The sequence below is a fragment of the Diabrotica undecimpunctata genome, chromosome 6, assembly GCF_040954645.1.
Source record: "Diabrotica undecimpunctata isolate CICGRU chromosome 6, icDiaUnde3, whole genome shotgun sequence".
Lineage (NCBI taxonomy): Eukaryota > Metazoa > Arthropoda > Insecta > Coleoptera > Chrysomelidae > Diabrotica > Diabrotica undecimpunctata.
In genome coordinates, this window is record NC_092808.1 from 32838682 (window position 1) to 32860090 (window position 21409).

At 33.7% G+C, this 21409-nt stretch overlaps 1 protein-coding gene across 4 annotated transcripts in view; it reads left to right on the plus strand.

Moving 5' to 3' along the window:
• Pisd (phosphatidylserine decarboxylase) overlaps positions 1-21409 on the plus strand; it is a 106548-nt gene that overhangs the window by 72817 nt on the left and 12322 nt on the right. For 2 of the 4 annotated variants that reach the window (XM_072534578.1, XM_072534579.1), the window contains exons 2-3: positions 10156-10277; positions 18286-18468. In XM_072534578.1, coding sequence (XP_072390679.1) covers positions 10156-10277; positions 18286-18468 — 305 coding nt within the window. Of the gene's footprint in view, positions 1-10155; positions 10278-10302; positions 10460-14482; positions 14798-18285; positions 18469-21409 lie in introns of those variants that run through there. The other 2 variants (XM_072534581.1, XM_072534580.1) reach the window with 2 other exon arrangements.

The window sequence follows — 21409 nt, forward strand, 5'->3', positions numbered from 1 at the left end:
TAAACTGCAAGAAATAAAAAAAACTTCTGTTACAAGCTCTCGAGAATGTAATTACAACATATTGGCAAAATTGTGTTAATCACATCCTCAAAGTAGAAGAAGAAATATGTAAACTAGATGGCATCATGGATGGTGTAATAGATAATTTCAATTGGCAATGCAGACGAAACCTGGGAAGACCACCCACAAGATGGACTGACGACATAAAGAGGATTTGTACCAACTGGATTGCAGCAGCGCAAGATCTGAATGGAGGTTTTTCGAGGAGACCTATGTTCAGCAGTGGACGACTATGGGCTGATGATGATGAATGCTGACACTAACACAAGTTCCTCAGAAGATGAATAAATTGTATATACAATATAATATATGTCAAGAGCAACAAAGTGCAAACTTTATAAAACAATAATACAAGTGCTCGCTTACGGATCGGAAACATGAGCAATGACCACCCGAGATAAAGAGTTACTACGAATCTTTAAAAGAAAAGTATTGAGGACCATGTATGGCGGTCGATGGAGTTAACGAACAGGGTCTGTGGAGAAGGCGACATAATTTCGAACTCTATAGACTTTTTGGTTATGCAGATACCGTGGAAACCTTCAAAATAAACCTTCTAAGATGGGTGGGCCACGGTAAACGGATGGATGAAAGTGATTCGTCTAAAATAACTATGCTAAATAGGCCGGTCAGAAGAAGAAGAAGGGGCCGACCTACACTCAGGTATCTGGACGTCTTAACCTTCCGTTACTCGCGCACGGTGTGTCAGATCTGTCCTCTAAATAGTTTCCAGTAACTCTGATTGGAATTGCTGCTCCATATACATCTTCAGTCGCTCAACTGTAGATGAACTGTATGTGCAGTGTAGAAAAGAGCATTTTAATTTTATTATTAGGGTGCGTTCATTACGGAGACCATGGCATGGTATCCTCGCCTAGAGCATAGCACTGACAGTGAACGCTCGCATTTAAAATAATGCATTTAATATTGCGTGGCGATGATAATATAATACCATCCTGTGGTCCGTTCGAGGGTCGGCGCCTCGTTATAAACGCACACTTAGGCAGCATGGCCCGGTACACCGGGTGCGAGTATTGTGCACACATTTTTGTGCTTTGGATCAGACATCCAAAGTTTTACTCTGTAAGGTGATATAAGTTATTTTTATTATTTTCAATGTTTATATATTTGTATACAGATATGGATTATGAGAAGCAGAAACAAAGGTTACTAAAATTATTTGAGGAAGTCTCGACCGACGAGGAAATGTATGAAGATGATGATGAATACCATCAAATCAAATGAAATCATTTGATGACTACATGATCAAATGAAATTGACCATGTAGAAGAACGATCTGAATGTAGTGATAATGAACAAGAATTTGAAGACGATCAAAGAGAGGAAGAAAATGTTAGTTTCAGAAGGGAGCCGTACTTTTAGGTAAAGATAAATTAACAAAGTGGAATAAACATTGTCCACCGAATGAATGAATGTAAGAACACGCAGTACCAATATATTTGTACGATTGCCAGCTATAAAAGAATTTGTTAAAACAAATCAATCAATCACTATTGACATCTGGAATTGCATTTTTGACGAAGAAATGCTAAATCTAGTTATTGACTGTACAAATATAAAAATTGAGAGTGTGACAAATGATTACAGCAGATAAAGAGATGAGAAACCTACCGACGTTGCCGAAATCAAAGCCCTAATTGGTCTTCTTTATCTTGCTGGTATTAGAAAAGCAAACCACATGAATTTAGGGGATCTCTGGAGAACAGATGGCACTGGTATTGAATCTTTTCGGGTTGTAATAAGTAAGCCTAGATTTCAATTTCTTTTGCAGTGTCTGCGATTTGATAATATTCACACATGAAATGAAATGAAAGAATACAAGTAGATAAGCTGGCTCCAATACGAACATAGTTAAAAAAAAATTTACAGCAACATTAAAAAATGCTATTCCCATTCTGCTTAGTTACCATTGACGAGAAACTAGAAGTTTTTCGAGGAAAATGCAGTTTCAGGTAGTACATTCCTAGCAAGCCGAATAAATATGGCATAAAATTTTTTTCTATTTCCGATGCCAAACAGTTCTATACCAGCCACTTAGAAGTGTACGTTGGAAAACAACCAAATGGCCCTTTTCAAGTTTTCATACAACGACGCAAGATGTAGTAGAAAGACTTTGTGAACATATTTAGGGTAGTAATAGGAATGTTACTCTGGATAATTGGTTTTGTAGTGTCCATCTAGCTGATTGCCTTAAATAAAAAAAATTAACTTTAGTGGGTACAATTCGAAAAAATAAAAAACAGTTGCCATTAGAATTTGTACAAAATAATGGCCGGTGGATTGGCTCTTCAATGTTTGGTTTTTACGACGGAATCACCTTAGTTTCGCATATTCCAAAAAAAAAATTGAAACGTCCTACTTATCTCTACAATGCACCATGGAGATGATATTGATCCTGCCACAAATAAACCTGAGATAATAATTACATAATATATAATAAGACGAAGAGCGGAGTACATGTGGTGGATAAATTATGCGCGCAATATAATTGCGCCTGTGTCGTAAGACGATGGCCTATGGTTCCTTTTTTTATTTTGTTGAATGCAGGATGAATAAACTCTTTTGTAGTTTATAATAGTCTAAATGAAGAATCTACAACACAAAGTAAAGAAGTAAAGAATTTTTACTGCATATCTTCTATGTTACTAATCAGGGACTATCAAAAAGTACGGGTTATTTCTACCAACTTACCCAGAACCATAAGAATGAGGCTTAGGAGAAGATATGTGACTTGCCAGCGAAACAAGTACCAGTCATAACACCCAGGACTAAAGGTCGCTGTGCTGTTTGTGATTGGCGGAAAAATAGGAAAACAAAATATTATTGCCAAATATGCACAAAATATCTGTGTGTGGAACATGTTACACCATTGTGTAATTTATGTTATGAAAATTTTAATTAATATTTCTTTTTTTTGTTACAATTCCTCTTTATTTTTGTTTTGTTGTGTATTAAATTAATTTCTTTAAGTTCCTACTAAACAAATTTAACAATACTCAATAAATTTTTTTTAATTTCCAAGTTTTTTGTATATATTAATTGATCACTATGAAAACTAGCTTCATTAAAGTAATATAATGTTGGAACAAACGCATTACAAAATTATATGACCATTATATTCAGTAAATAAGATAATTGTACACAATTTTCAAAAAAAAAATTAAAAAATATTACCAACTCATATTTTCGGGCCCGGTCTTGTGCACCGTGTGCGAGTATTTGATCACAGAAAATTGGCGCGTGTAACGGATGGTTAAGGGAGATTGGAGTAAGGGGATGGAGAAGACAGACACTCGACAGGAAGGATGGAAGCATGTTTTGAGGCAGGCCAGGGCTCACGAAGGGCTGTAGCGTCAACTGATGATGATATAATTTTAATGTTATTATGATTTATTTGAATTTGTATTTTATAAAAATTAAAAATATAATTAAAAACAATGGATTTATACATCAAACAATTAAATATGAAATTTTTAAGTAAGGCAATAAAGGCAATAAGATGTAGTAACTAAATTTGTAAAAAAAATTTACATGAGACTATTTTCTGAGAATGTTAAAATGCTATGTATTCAGTACTTTGCTTTACGGTGTTGAGGCATGGACTCTTAAACAGAAGAATGTTAAATATCTTGAAAGCTTTGAGATGTGGTGCTACCGCCGTATACTAAAAATAAGTTGGGTGGATAAAATTACAAATGAAGAGGTAATACGCGGAATAAATAACGATCCAGAAATTATACTGAATATAAAAAAGAGGAAACTTGAATACTTTGGCCACCTGATGAGAGGACAGAAGTACACATTCCTACAAAATATAATGCAAGGAAAAATCCAAGGACGCAGAAATCCAGGCCGTAGAAGAATGTCCTGGATGAGAAATCCAGGATTGGAGAGAGTAGTTTGGCTGTACCACTAACGAATTATTCAAAACAGCAGTAAATAAAATTAGAATCGTCCTAATGATATCCAATCTCCGATAGGAGAGGCACTCAAAGAAGAAGAAGAATTTTCAAGGGATCTTTTTTGCAAAGGTACACTTCTTCCTGTTTCAATTAAGTGTCATTCGTTTCAATGAACTTTTGTTTTTTATCTGTGAAGTTGTCCGTGAATTTTCTAGTGACAGTATTGGGTGTGAATCTGTCTTTTGAATTTCTGCATCCGAAACATTTTACCTGGCAGCAGGAGAGGCCACCATTTTAGTATCATGTTTATTATATTGGAGGTTTTTTTCATTATTTTGACCTTAACCTTAGGGTAGTGGCGTCACTGTGTAAGAGACCAGGTAGACTGTACTTCTTGTATCGTTGTGACTGACGGTTAGTCGTCGTGTGACCATTACAGTGTAATAGTGTGTTATAGTAAACGAGCTTTCGGGTTTCTTAGACCGGCGCCACTAATATAGTTACAAAAATATTCCGAGGTAAACTATTAGATATTTGTACATTTCTCTAATTCTAATTAAAAGATTATTATATTTTAGTAATGGGGGATTACGAGCACGGGCAAGCTTACTTGCAGAAACTTTAAGAAAAAGTAGGACTAGATACTAGTGACATTGATTCAGTGGCATGCCAAGATGAATCATAGGAAGAGGAACAGGACATTGAGGAAGTTATAAATCAAGACAGTGAATCAGAACAGGAGATATCAGATGCAAATGAATTGAATGAACGATAATTGGTACCATTGTGGAAAATACAAATAAATACATAGCCTCCATCTCACTGATGAAATGGAAATCCGTGCTTTTATAGGCCTCTTGTATTTATCTGGGCTAGGTCACTGTAATCGTGCCAGTGTAGATGATGTTTTAAAGAGAGATGGTTATGGTATCATATAATATAACATAACATTAATAGTTTCATATACCTGGGGTCCCTAATAACAAATGACGGAGGATGTGACAGAGAGATACGTAGAAGGTTGACTATTACTAGAACAGCTATGATGAAACTGGTAGCAATTTGGAAAAATTCTAGCATAACAATACACAAAACTAAGGCCGGTAAGGGCGCTCATTTTTCCCATAGCGACATATGCATCCGAAACGTGGACCTTAAAGAAAGCGGATAAAAATAAACTAGACGCTTTTGAAATGTGGGTATACCGCAGCATGTTGAGAATATCCTGGATTAATCATCGCACTAACGTATCGATATTAGAACAACTTAAAGTAAAGGATAGATTGCTTAAACAAATACAACAGAGATATTTTCAGTATTTTGGACACATTACTAGAAGAACAGGTACGATGGAAAAACTGATAGTCGCGGGTAGAGTTGAAGGAAAGAGACCTAGGGAAGATCTCCAAGCCGTTGGGTAGATCAAACAAAAATACTGATTAACGAAGGGTTACATGAAGCCGAACAACTAGCTCAAGACAGAGAAGGATGGAGAGAAATCGTGAAAAAACTGTAAAGGCCTGATGGTGTCACCACATCCCAAAAAGGATTAGGACTGAGGAGGAGGTTATGGTATAGAAATTTTTTATCTTACGATGACTCTACAAAGGTTCCGATTTCTTCTTCATTGCGTTAGGTTTGATGATAAAGAAACACATACAGAGCGATCAAAAATTGGCAAGCTTCCATTCGTGTGGTGTTTGAACATTTCGTAAAAAATTGTCAAAATGGTTATAAGCACATTTGTTACCATTGTTGAGATGTTTCCTGCTTTCAGAGGGAAATGTTCGTTCCGTCAGTACATTCTCTCAAAACCTAATAAATACGGACTCAAGATATTTGCAGTTTGTGATTCAAAAGTATTTTACACTTCAAAAATGGAAGTCTACGTGAGATCCCAACCCGATGGTCCATATAAATTTTCTAACAAACCTAATGATGTGGTTTTAAGATTGTGCAAACATATTTCTGGTTCACGCGTCAACTTGACAATTGATAACTGCTTTACATCAGTTCCACTTGTGGAAAAGTTGCTTCGGTATTACAAAATAACTACAATTGGAACGCTAAGAAAAATAAAACAGAACTGCCAGTCGATTTTTTCAAACCCCACTAAACGTCCAATCCATACAAGCATGTTTGGCTTTACAGAGGATATCATAATCGTTTCTTATATCCCAAAGCAACGCAAAAATGTGATTTTAATATTAAGCATGCACCATCATGATGATATTGACATAAACAGTGATGATAAATCGAAACCAGTAATAGTCACTACTTATAATAATACGAAAGGAGGAATCGACGATGTAGATAAGTTGTGAGCTAGTTACAACTGCCCCCGGAATAACAGAAGATGGCCCATGGTGATATTCTACACATTGTTAAATGTTGCTGGAATCAATACTCAGGTGATGGCAAACAACGGAGGCCCAAATATACGGCGACGACATTTGTTAAGTGATTTACCAAACGCATTGGTTCATCCACATTTGAAAAGGAGAGCCACTCTTGGCAATCTTCGGAGGACGCTGAAGCTGAGACTTATGGAAGTAACTCGAAGTGATGCACCGAAAAATTAATAAATGCCATTACTTGCTGTGCATCTACTGGAGAAAGAATAAAAAAACTCGTTTTTCCTGCTACAAATGCAATGCATTTATGTGTTTAGAGCATATCACAGTTGTGTCAGAACTGTAGGGAACTACAATAAAAGTATATCGTTTTGTTTTTTGTAGCTATTTGTTGCATTTATGTTCCTTTAACATTTTTTAAGTATGTTTATTATATTACGTTTGTTTATTTTTATTTTATAAGGAAAAATTAATACACATGACATTTTTTTCAATAACTATTCAAATCATTGTTCTGTTTAGTTTAATAAAGTTTAAGTTATTCTTTTTTACTAAAACTTCTTAATGTATTTACCTATTCTAAATTCCTACAAAATAAAAAAAAATCCTCTAGTTCTATTTTTTAGACCCACCTGGTCGATGACAGTATGACACCGGGGCAACTAAACTTGTAAGAAACTAGAAAGCGCCAGTAACCGAAGGTTAAAGATTTAGCCAACACACCACCAATGCAGCCAAAGTACATTATTACCCCACAACCTCTTTAGTCCAGTTACTGTGGCATTTTCCCTTTAAATTTTTTATAACTGCACCGATTTATCTGAAATTTTTACAGTGGGTAGTAAATTACTCAAAAAACATAAGTTATATGGTCCGATGTGTGCTTCTACCCCTGGAGTGGTTGGCACCCCATCTAGGGGGTTGAACTTTTTACACTCAAAATAACCCCGGGAATTGATAGAGAATAAAATTTTAAACAAAAAATGTCATATAAATTTTTTTCGCTAAATCAATACTTTTTGAGTTATACGCACTTGAAAAAGTAAACTTTTCGCAAAAAAGAACATGTTTTCCAATGATTTTGTACGAATAACTCAAAAACAAAGCGTTTTATTGAAAAATCTATAATGAACAAAAATAAAGCTTATAAAAAAAACAAAGAGATTTTTTTTTACTAGAAGTAAGAAGTTTTTTTAGAAGTTTTATAAGTATAATACTAAGCGATTTATAATTGTTTGAAGATGAGTTTTTATTTTTGGGATACTATACTCGATGCATTTAACATCAAATATCGGAAAATAGACATCTTTTTTGATAAAAACTCATACAACACTTTTTAAAGAGCTAGAAAAAACCTTTAAAATGAGCTATGTTCGATTAAAACAAAGCGAAATACGAAGGAAAGAATTTGAATTACTCTAGCGTTTTAAAAAAAACGAGCAGTATAAGTAACACTATTTCGATAAGAATTGAAATTAAACGTATATCTTCTACAATTCATTTTATTTTAGTGTTATTTATAAGTTTTAAAAGTTTAGCCTGTTTAAAATGCGTATTTTTTGAAAAAATCATGTTTAAATTAAAAAATCTTTTTTTTTAATTATCTAAAAATTTACATTTTTTCAAAATAAATGTAAAACTATAAGAGATACGTGAAAAATGGTTCTATACCAAAAAGGTAGTTTTTTTCTTAACAAAAATTTTTTTATTTTTGTTGTAGCTCGAAAAATAATGGAGATATAGCCAATTGAAGTTTGAGATACAGCGGCTGACACACCTGTAATCAGCACTTTGGCCCTTTACTATTTAAAAAGAAAGATTTTTAACATATTTTAATCTACTTAGTCTTGTAGCTTTTGAAATTACCTTCAAAATATTTTTTTAATGGACACTGTAGCTTAAAAATTAACGGAGTTATTCTAAAAGAAATTTGGAACATGTTATTTATATTTTGGAGCATCAACTTATTTTCTGTATATATAAATGCTTTATTCAAGTATATTCGAAAAACTGGTAACAGACACACTAACACTCACACCAATATGTATATAAACTAACGAACACAGAGAAGCGACACTCCTTTGAAGTTGCGTGGGCAAGCCGCCAATGAGTGCCAATGACAGGAGTACTTCAGATCTCGAAGACATTTTAGAAGCTGGGAGATACTGTACAATTTTGCTGTATGGACTTGCCAAAGACATCCACATGAACAAAATGAATAAGGTCGAAGATTATTCATCATTACTTGAATAAATGCGATACGAATCCTTTATTAAAGCCACAACTAAAAATAGTGCAGTTAAATTATCATCTCTTGTACCAACTATAAGTGCCCTGGATGAGCATATCAAAAGAGTTTATTTACAAACTCAGATATGGCTTGGAAACAAAGAGATTGATATAACGGATTGGGGATGGTTCAAGAGTGATGATATTTTACAACCGATAAAAATGAAAAGTTCACCTGCACCAGGAGAACTATTGAAAATTATTTTTTGCAATTGCAAAAAGGGTTGAGGCTCAGCGTGTGGCTGTCGTAGACTAGGTCTATGTTGCAATGCTACGTGTGGAACATGCTCTGGCGACAATTGTCAAAACTGTCCTCCAATAGACGAAGAATTGGAGTTAGAACACGACGAGAATGACGCTTCAGACAATGAATAATTTGATATATTGTAAATAATTTTTATTTTTGTAAATATATTTTGTATACTTTCTAATGTAAAGTATTTTTATGCATAATTTTTTACAATAAAAACATCATGAGTATACTTAATTTTTTTATCTAGACATTTACCAAAGGGGAATTTGTTTCGTGAGCATAGAGGTGGTTTTTAAGGGTTGAAAATAAGCAACCAATCAAAAAATATTTTATTGGTAAGAAAGGAATTTTTGAATATAAGTGTACCTACATTAAAAACTTTTGAAGTTGTTTAAAAAGATTTTTTTATATATTTTGACATAGGGGGTAGTTTTTAAGGGTTTAAGTGTTGCAATCAACCAAAATTATTTTATATAAGCAGAGAATTACATTGTAGATGATATAAATGCACTACAAAAGCGTTTGAACCTGTTAAACGATTTTTTACAATTATTTTTATTAAAAGGGGTGGTTTTTAAGATTATTTAAGGGTTGAGAATGTACACAATATCCATTAATATAATTGGCAATATTTCAATTACCTAATTTAACACGATTTAAAATTATTTTATATAAAATGCTTTAATATAAATTTTTTTCATTATTTTCAATAAGGGGTGATTTCACCCCTTAAAAATAAAAAACTCACCTATCGCATATATAACTTTTGAAGAGGGAGGTAAGATAAGCCTAATTCCAAATTATTAGCAAAATCGATTCAGTTATAAAAAATTTAGAGGTATCGACATCTTTTCCTCCACAGTGACTGGAGTACTTGTATTTTTGTACATAGGCCAGGATCCCTACTGTAAGGACTGCCTTATAAGCCAATGGATTGTTGCCTGTATCCCTCCCCTAGAAGGCACGTATACCTACGTATACAAATATACCATTTAAATGTATAAATCATTCAAAAATATTCGAAGTATAAATAATCAATAAAAAATTATTTATAAACCAAATATACGTATATTGAAAATAATAAAAACTACGTTCCTACTACATCAGTAGTAAATATCATGTTTCCCGAATTTGCGAATATCGCTTGAACTTTTGCTCCCAAATTCGTATTCAAAACATATTGTTCCATTTTCTCATTAAAGAGGTATTTACTATTTACGGACACCCACTGACATTTTTCTGTTTACTTGTGATAACACCGAAAAATTTGTTTTAGGTTTTACCGCCTGATACCGTTTAGGAGCTTCGTGATTGTTTCACCGAAGACGACGCTAAGTTCAAGGTTCTTCCTTACATCAGCTGTCAACAGAAATGTATCAACAAAGCAAAAATCTTCGAGTAAGTCCCACCACTTTTTCTTGATTGATAACAAGAGGTTATTCTTGGATAACCTCCCATTTTTGTATAAAGTCAACGAAGTTTGGCATTTCAGTATTATTACCGACGTAGAATCGGCAGCACAATCATGGATAAAGTTGATTTTGAAGTGTTTTATTTAGTCAGTTATTTTTTCGTAGAAGGTTGGGAAATTTTTTATGTGTTAACTAAAGAGTTAGTGGTGATGTGCCGAATTTTCGGGTTGAAGGAAAGGCTAAGGAAAAAGACGGTGAACAGGAATTTTCATTAGTAATTAGTTTTATTTAAGAGATAGTAAGTTTGCTAATTTTTCGATAGTTTGTTTTTACCAGTTTTTTATAGTAAAAGCAATTAGTTTACTATTCTAAATATTTGGCTACTTTTAAGTACTACAAATAATTTACCAAGACAAATTCTTTAATTTTCTAATAATTTTATACGTCATGTAGGGTTCCTAATAAGTTAATAGATACTTGTTTACTTTTAAACGGTTTCAAGGCTTATACATTATTTGCCGTTATAAACATTTACTTATTAATTATTTTCAAATTTGAAAAACATTTGATAAGAATTTTTTAGAATAGTCGTAGTGGTGTAGGTCAGTTAAATATCCGTTAATTTGATTGTTGTTCAAGCTCAAATTAAGTAATTGTGAAAATTAAACTTTATTATGCTTAGAATTATTCTTAAAATTGTTTTTGATGTAATATACAGACTTATCCTGATGATTCACACTCTAAATATTTCATACTTGATGTTAACAGACTATGCTCCATTCTAATATTAGTCTAGGAGCTAGGAGGAGGGGGGTTGAGTATGCCCTTTTATGTCCCCTCGGTACCATGACTTTTTTTATGTTTTTTTGGTGCTTAGATTCGATTTTTCGACAGTACTAGGTTGAAAACTTGCCAGATAATTTATTATTAACAATTTAATTGTTTAAATAATTGTATCTCCCTAAACTATTAGAGATATTTAATTTTACCCAAATGAAAATTGTTCCTTTTAAAAGAATGAACAAAATAGCGTTTGGTTATCTTTGATCTGATTGTTAGAACCGGAGTTATAACAAATTTCGTGAAAAACATTTGCAAAGTAGACATTCGATAGGGCTTTTCCCAGTATAACTCAGCTTTCATAGGTTCTATTAACTTTCAAAACCCCCTCATTTTATCGAGCTGTGGGTGACTTGGTATGCTGAAATATCTTTTATTATCGATATTTTCACATACGGCTCACACTCCATCTGAGGGCAAAATTCACTCATCCCAGATATCTACGGTATCAAAAGGATTTACTATTTATTTAAGCTATTACTAAACTATTATGATAATAATTTATTTAGAATATATTTTATTTAAACTATTACTCGTAGAGGAAATGTATTTTTTTATTTAAAAAGCTGACAATTTTTACACGAATTTAAAAAAAAATGTTATTCTGGGATGATTAGGTAAAAACTAGGGATTTTTAATTCGCAGCTAATTTGTTTATAATAATTAGAAAACGTAATTAGTCTCATTTTAAAGATAAAGACTTGAAAGTTTTATTATACAATAAAAAATCAATTAGAATAATCAATTTTTTGGAAAACATATTTTTTTAATTGTTTAAACAAATTACATTGTCTATTTAATAATAATAATATTAAAATATTGCATATGTGTAATGTGCTGATGTGCTCGATCCCAACTAAAATATATTAGGACAAATGCAAATACATATTATATGCGCAAACATGTTTGCGTTTGCACAAAGTGTACTATGGCATTTCAGAATATCTAGCTAATAAACGTTTATCTCAAAAAAAATGATTAATACTGTATAGGATGCTGATGGTTCCGGTCTTCATTTATGGATTCGAGGCATGGATCCTTACCAAATCCGATGAATCATCTGTGTTTTGCTTTGTAAAAAAGATAAGACGTACAATATTTGGAACGTTTGTTTGTAGGTGGAGACCTACACAATTTTGAGCTCTCTCTCTCCAGTCCTGACCCCACGGAGAAAGTGTAGTGGTTATCATGATGTCGTGTATTGTCCGTCTCCAAATATCTCTGTCTCTGGTCATTTCTTTTAACTCATACATAGGTCTTTTACATATTTTACATATCTTATACACTTTTACATATTATCTTATTGCAGATTTTCTTCGTGATCTTTGGTCTTCTACCTTTCTTTGGATAATAAGTCTTTCCATGTTTTCTGTGTCTGCTCTCATAACATGTTCAAAGTATTTTAGTTGTTGAAAATGGACTTTGCTGGAAAGCCGTTTGCTGACCTTTAGCTCATTAACAAATTGAATTATTTTGTCCTGTGGTCGCTCCACGGAATTCGTAAGATTCTTCTCCAACAGAACATTTCAGTGGCTTCAATCTTTCTTCTTTTCGCTTGTCGTATCCAAGATTCACATTCGTATGTCAGTATTGGGAATATTAAGCAGTTTATCAACCTCATTTTTAGAGTTCGTGAATTTTGAGAGTGTGAACTCACAACCTCAAACCGGTCAATAGTGGTTATGTGTGGATGATTGTTATGTAGTCTATCCACTATCATGATCTTTGACTTTGATATATTTAACTGCAGACCAAATATTTGACTTTCGTTTTCAACCAGTCGTATGCGATCAATTAACTCTTCCTGACTATTTGCAAGAAGGGCTGTGTCATCTGCAAAACCTAATTTGTTTATTTTTCGGCTATTTGCCCATCCTTCAAGCGCCCTTCTCATAATCTGCTCCCTATACATATTAAATAATTGAGGAGATAGTATACAACCTTGTCTGGCACCTTGTTCTGGATGGAATTCGTTTGAGAGTGTGTCAAACACTTTAACTATTCTAGTAGTGTGTTTTTGAGCTAGAGAACATATACCTATAAGCTAAATTGGGTGGAAAGGACATTATTACCACAATCAAATCACAAAGGTGCAATCGGTGGATACCAGCAAATGGGGTAGTCTAATGCTCAGGTTGATAGACGGGGTGACGCAAGATTCGATCACATCAGTGATCCCACTGCAAAACCCAAGCCTATAACTGAACTGTGCTGTGGCACACTGATGATGATGAAAAACATTTAAAATCAAGAGTTTAGGATATTTTTGTGTTTTCAAAAACAGTTACGTACACTGTCTTGACATGCCTAAAATCCCAATTTAAAATTAGTGATTTTCTTAAATTTTGAAATCTCAGAGATTGATAAATCGACCAAAAAGAAAAGTTTGTAATTGGATAATAATAATAATATCGTGTAGCATTTTTACGGGGTAGATTCTTTCGGCTTATCCTGGCACCAATTGCATCTAATTTTGATACACGCTAGCCCAGAGAGACTGCCGGCTTTATTCTTTTACGTTACTCTTTACCCTCCGAAGTGCGATAACGGCTCGTTATCATTTGCAGAAATGTGAATGTCCTTGTTGGTACCGCCTAGCTACGGCCGCCCCATTAGATAGTAGTAGGTTAGATTAACGTTATTTGGAACGATTATATAATATCTCGAAGATTTTTAACCAAACGGGAAAATATATTTAGAAGGACATCATGGTTAAAGAACATCAGAGAGTGGGCAGGAATGACTACCATACATTTATTTAGAGCAGCTGTCAACAAACTTGTATGGACCAACGTGATTGCCAACATCCACAGAGGATAGGCACCAAAAGAAGACCATTTTTTGGATTATTTCAATCAAATCTCAGCACTACTTTTAGGATATATCTTTCTGTATCAATTTCATTTACCCAAAATTGGACATAAGCCTCTTCTACTTTGTATTATTCTTCTCTGTTTTTTGCTATATTCATCCTTATCGAGCTTGCGAATTTTTTGAGGTCGTTTACCCATCGCATTTCCTAGTGGTCCTTGTCCTCTCCAGTTTTCCCAAATTATCCACTGTACGATTAAACTATTTCACTTTTTAACTTCATACCTAATCTGTCTATTAATTTTATCATTTTAGTTTTGCAATTGCTCTTCCGACATCTCTTGTTCAATGAATTAATATAATATAAAATAATATTTATTCAAAAATAGTGTATGCTATAGAATTTTTCACCTGTAAGTTATCATTGTAGATGAAATCTCTCATGCAGCGATGTGATTGTCATTCTAATTTGTCTCAGTAAGTAACAGAACGATTTAAATTTCTGACTGATTTTGTCACTTCTGTCATTTCTGATAATTACTTGTCAAAAATTTGCAAATTAGATACCAGATTAAATCAAATATTTAATTTGGTTTTAGACTCTCAGTAGAATCAGTTACGTGATATTTTTAATAAATAATTTTTTTCAAAATGGCCCATAGAATACATTAATTCATAACTTTTTATATCAAAATAGTGAAGAACAGTACCAAATAGGCTGGCAACATAATATCTGCAAGAATCTCGAATTTGTATCAAAATAAAAAAAGAAACTAAATGAGCAGTACATGACTACAGATAAAAAGTCAAGTTCACCCCAGAGTATTGGTCATCATTCCTACTGGTTACGTACAAGTATGTATGTATGCAATTTTTTTTCTTATCGCCACTTTTAGTCCAGTCGTCAGAGATTGGGTCACTAAAAATAAAACGAAGAAATTGAATTTTAAAAAAAATTCAATTTCTTGTTGAAAGTGTCAATTTTAGGACTCCAAAAGATATGCAAAATGTTTGTCACTCCTAGCCCTGTGCTTCCTTCCTCGTATTGGGGGAAAACGGAAAACTTCGATTTACCAAGAATCTGTACGCCGTACAGATGAACGGTATCACAAATGGGATGGTCAGATGACTTGAAGACACACGCAGGCCCGAAGTGGATACAAATTGCCTACAATAGAGAGACGTGGAAGAAGGAAGAGGAGGCCTATGTCCAAAATTGGACAGCAAGGGTTGTATACATAGATGGATAGATCTGTACGCCGTAGAACAAAATGCTTTAAACAAGGAATGTAGCTGTAGCTGATTTTCAATGTCAGTTAGGCGCGCGAAATCAATTTTCTAAATAAAATTTGTATCAACTCGACGGTAAATATTCGATATCTTTTGAGAGTGTCCTATCGACAAAAATCAAAATGCGTTTTAAAGGTGAAGAGTGCTTTCGTATGCAATTTTTGTACCTATTTTACTGCAAATGAAGTCAGTTTTTATAAAGCTGTTAAATAAATAAACATTGCGCGATTTTTACCATTTTTTACGATTCTCGTAAGAAATTTATCGCTTTCATTGACCGGTCACTATATACTTTCGATTGTTAAAGCCTAATCTTTAAAACCTATAACATGAAATGTCGATTTTGAGTTTTAGCAACAAATATGAGACATTTGAAATATGGTTTGATTTCACATTACAAACTGTCTATAATTTTTAAAAGGTTCAGTGGTATTTTCGTCCCTGACAACGAGTATTTGTACAGATCTGCAATTCTTAACTCGTGATAATTTTCCTATCGAATACCTGTTTTACTAATGTGGCTGTTTTTCTAGTTTTTCATAATTGATTTTCTAGTGGATAAAGATGATTAGTAAATTGTATTTGTTAACATTTTTATCGAACTATAAATTAGTTTTTGCTCATTTGGGTATTAAAAAAGTAATTAAGATAATAATTTAAAATTTTAATCATTCTACATCTATACAATCAAAATTTCACAAAAAGTTTCACAATAAGATAATATTTGTGACGACAATAAGCATATTATAATTATTTACTGTATCAATAATCGATTTCTATATACTGTTGGAAGTCTAAGAAGCGAACATTCAACATTTAATATGGTACCTAGTATTATGGTTTCATATGGGACAGACAAAGTAGCATTTTCTCTATCGGTGTAGCTAACTTCGCCATATATGGTCTTCAATACTTTTCTTTCAAAGATTCGTAGTAATTCTTCATCTCGAGTCGTCATTGCCCATATTTCTTATCCGTAAGTGAGCATTGGGCTTGTTGTTTTATTAAGTTTGCACTTTGTTGCTCTTGATATCTTTCTTGCTCTTAGTTAAGAGCCTAGGCCAAAATAACAGCGGTTAAACACGCACATTCTTTATCTCATATCTTTGGATGTGTTGTTTTTGCAGTCCACCTCCAAGTTATTTTTTTGCATTCTTGATATAGCCGGCATATATTTAGTTTTCTGGGTGTTAATCATAATTCCGGTGTTTTCTGCGGCGTTTTTGATACCTATGAAAGCTTCAACTGCTTCATTTCGGGGTCTTCCAATGATCACAACGATGACAGCGCATCTCCTGGCGCAGTGCTCTGTTAGTTTTAAATGGTTATGAAACATCCCCTTGTACCCCCATTTTACATTGGACTTCATTATTGTCATTTTGGTTAATTCTACCAATCCTTTTGGTATTCCAAATTCGATCATAGCCAAATATAATTGTAGTCTGTCAAGAGTATCATACGCTACCTGCCTCAAAGTTTACGAAGATGTAATGGCAGTCTATGTCGTTGTCCGTTGTTTTTTTCTAATATTTGTGATGGATCAAATGTGATCAATGGTAGATCTGTTTTTCAAAAAGCCTCTTTGGTGGGATCCTATTATGTTGTCAGTATACTGTGCCAGTCGTTCGTTAAGTATCAGGAACACAATTTTGTATGCTATATTAGAAAGATCTCTCTAAATTTGGAACAGTCAAGCGCGTTTCCTTTTTTTTGTATAGGGCATATAATTACAGTATTCCAATCTTCTGGTAAAGCGCCCTCTTGCCATACCTGTATTAATAGTTTGTGAAAGAGGGTTACAAATGTTTGTTTGACCGCTATATTTCAATATTTCTGCGGGTAGGTTGTCTGCTCCAGGTGACTTATTTCTGGCTCAAGACTGAATTGCTTTATTTCTTCCAAAGCTGGTAGCTTAATTTCCTCCTGTTCTAGTTTTATATCACCTCTACCTTCAGCTCTACCTTCTTCATTAAGAAGCATACTAAACCGTTCCTGCTACCTTTTCAGTACTTCTACTATCTGGTTCAAAAGAATTTCATTATGAGTTTTGACTTGGTTCGCTTGTGACTTGAATTTTTTTTATGTTAAATAACTGGTTTGTCCGTGCTCCTGCTTTCTATAAAGTTCTTCATTTCTTCGAACTCTTTATTGATTTGTTGGCGCTTTTTCTATTTATGCTTTTGATGTTCCTCTAAACTAGTTGTCTTGCTACCCTTTGAGTATCTCACTAAACACTTCATCTGAGATTTTTTGCAGCCTGGTTCTTATAAACTCCCAATTTGTGTTCAGTTCAATGGGTTCTACTTCACTTAGTTTACGATCTAAGCATATTTGAAAATTCCACTTACTTATTACACTTCAATTTATTAACGTTATAGTTAATTATTTTTGGCTTAATTTTATCATTTCTGACGTTTGATATACGTGCTCTGAGACTCCCAGCTATGAGATAATGATCGGACTCAATAATACCACAACTTGAAAAGTTTGGTTGTGATCATTCTTATTCTAAATGTTGTTTAGATGATAGGCCTACAAGAACTGTAGTGTCACTTCCAAGCAGAATTCAAAGAACGTAGATAAACAATGATCTCACTAAACAGCGCAACATGGCCGTTCTTGAAACAATGAGTAGGATTAGACTAAGCTTGCAGTGTTCCAAGATGTATCTTTTGTATATTAATTTCTTATAGTTTCGACACTGTATAAGTCATTCTCTTTCACAGAAACATTAAAATGTGATTCTATTAGGGCACTTTTTTGTCGTATCTATTTCCAAACCTAATGTTTTGATGGTAAGATGCTGCGTTATCAAAATAACCCACGCATTTACTAGTATATTGTCGAAAAAGGCATAGAAAATCTGTATTTTTTAACATGCATAAATAGAAACCTGTACATGACAGTTCAAAGAGCAAACTTATTATCTCGTTAATTAGTGAGATTAATTCGATACCAGTATCCTTCGCCTATTCTCGATCTCAATGTTTTTATCATCAATTGTTGTTCAGTAAACATATTATAACCTTATTTGTCATTTTTCTGTTTCACAGGAGGTTCAGAATGGCAAACGATAATTACTCGATTTTTACCAGTCGGAATATGTTTAGTAGCTGTTATGCAGTGGAGGGCATTCAGAAAAAGACAAAAGGATGGAGTTGCAAGTCAGTGGGAGATCAACTGTTATTGTTTGCTTCCCTTGAGAACAGTATCTAGATGTTGGGGGTACCTTGCAGGTAAGTTTTATATGTACTATACAATGTGTTTAATGATCAGATTGGGTATGTATTAAACCTTTTCTGTATTTAGTAGTATTGAGGTCAAAACCGTTTACTAACAAACATTGCAATAAGTGTTTTAATAACTTTAATTAAATCACACATTTATAAGAGAATTAGTACACTGGATGAGCTTATAAGAAATACAGAAAAGCTTATCGCTGTTAAACAGAAGAACATAATATAGAAATTAAAGAAGAATTCTACGAACAGCTAGAGGAAATATACGACAGCTCTCCAAGAAATGATATCAAGATCGTACTAGGAGTTATGAATGCGCAAATAGGCAAACAAGAATTTTTTTTAGAAACCTTTGGTAAATACTCACTCCATCAAAACACCAATGAAAATGGAAAATTACTAATCAACTCTGCCAATAGAAAAAGATGATCATAAGCTTGACCCATACCGCGATTACATACAAAGCGACATGGAATATGCCTGGTGGAACAATTGCCAACCAAATTGTCCATGTCTTTATAGACAACAAAAGTGCCGCAACAGGCATACAAGATGTGGAGAGCTGAAGAGGAGCATGTTGCAGATGTGGCCGTCTCCTAGTACAGATCAAATATAGATTCAGAATTCAGAAAAACAGGAGGGACAAACAGGAACAAAACAACAGAACAACTAGAAATACAAAAATTGTGACAAAAAGATATCAGACCGAACTATGAGACTGAAATATTACAAATACTGACGAGTACAGGCTGTCTAGGTACCGAAGAACATTGGGAAGAAATCAAAACAAAAGTAATTGACGCAGCAAAAAAGATCATAGACACAAAAAATTAAAAAAAACAGAAAGAGAATGGTTCAATGACGAAGGCCACACACACAATATATCAAGGACGCAAGAAGTACATGAAAAGAAAAAAACAGAGGAGAAGTGCAATCTACGAAGATGCAAGATGGAAGGCCGATATAATATGGTGAACAGAGAATGAAAATACGCAAACGATAATATACAGAAATTGGTAGAGAAGAACATAACACGCGATCCAAGAGAAATAAAATCAGTCTGGAAAACCTATTTCCAAACTGTTCTAGGGACTCAAGAAAATAAAGAGCATATGGTCATGCAGCACATTGAGGGAGGCACCGACAATATAGAACCCCGACGATAGAAGAGGTAAAACAAACAATACGAGCAAGAAGGAATAACAATACTCTTCTGAACTATATAAATTAGATGGCGAACACCTAGTAGGGAAACCAGAATTATATTCCCAATCTATAAACAATAATATAAACTGAAATGCGAAAATTATCGCGGCATAACCCTCTTGTGCACTGCGTGCAAAGTTCTTACTTATATACTCAACAAACGACTCCAACAGAAAATGCCTCCAAAGCTTATTTTTCACTCACCTATGTGTTTCGCTCCAAAAACACACACTGCAGATCAAAAATCAGGGTCTGCAAAACAATTGTCAGACCATTAGTATGTTATGGATGCTAGACATGTGTGATGACAGAAAATATAAAAATAAAGCTGGAAGTATTTGAAAGAAAAGTCCTAAGGAAAAAATTTGGACCCAATAACAAAAACGGATTATGGAGATCCATTTACAACCATGAACTCTACCAACTATTCAAAGAGGTACCGACCTCAGACCTCAGAATTCGTTAATCTTCAGAGACTTCAATGGGTTGATCATGTAGTGAAAATGGAGGCTGAAAGATTACTGAAAAGAACCATAAATAGTAAAATACAGGGCGCAAGACCAAAAGGAAAGCCACGGAAAAGGTGAGAGGATCAATTGGCAGCAGACCGCAAAGTTTGCTAGACTGTGAGAATTTGAAGAAGACCGGCAAGGCTGAAAGCATAGTTTAGAGGAGGTTAAGGTTCGATTTGGGTTTTAGTGCCATTGGAGAGAGAGAGAGAGAGATGCATTTTGTATCACTTAAGTTTTGAGATATAAAGATTAAGAAAGAATACCTAACGAACGATTATATGTTGGGATAACAACTAAGCGAATTCATCTAATAAACACTACTAATGATTTGCAAAGTGTACAATCAGTATTTTCAATCAATCATTTCCTACTAACATTACCAATTTTAAACATGGGAAGAGGTGTAGGGTGTTCGGAAATATAATATCCTAATGTTAATATACACTGTATATTAACCCCGTAATTTTAATTTATTTTAGAAATTATTGTTGTTTTTCGGTTGTTTCGGATTGAAACTATTTTCGGTTGTAACATAGTTTACTAAGAAATTGCTTAAAAAAAAAGGTTTTTGCCCTTCAAAATTTATTGAAAGTAATGAAAATGATTCTCTAGATATCTAGATTTTTAAAATAACTTCAAATTACAGGGTGGCAATAATTTTATGCTCGGCAGTGTATAAAAATACTATGACATTCTTGATGTTTTAAACTCTGATCCTGTAGTCAAGTTACCATCTAGTTGGACTGGAATAAGGTTACATGAATTGTACCAAATGAAGTGGACCAAATGGGAGAAAAACAACTTAAATAATCTGCTAGGCAGACGACGCAATACTACTCTCTCCAAGTGAAGATGATTTACAACGTATGCTGCACCAATATAATATAACCGCCAGAAAATTTAACATGTTAATTTCCCCAACAAAGACAAAATGCATGGTTATAACAGCAAATTTACTAAGATGTAAATTGGAGCTGAAAGGTCAGATCTTAGAACAAGTGATTGAGTTTAAATATCTAGGCATCATATTATCTAGCTACGGAAAGCTCGAGACTGAAGTGGAAGATCAAGTGAATAGAGCAAACAGAGCGGCGCAGGTTGCCTGAATAAAACAATATGGAGAAATAAAAATATCGGGAAAGAAATGAAAGGCAGCATTTACAAAACAGTTATCAGACCAATAATGACATACGCGGCAGAAACACGACCTGACGTAGAGA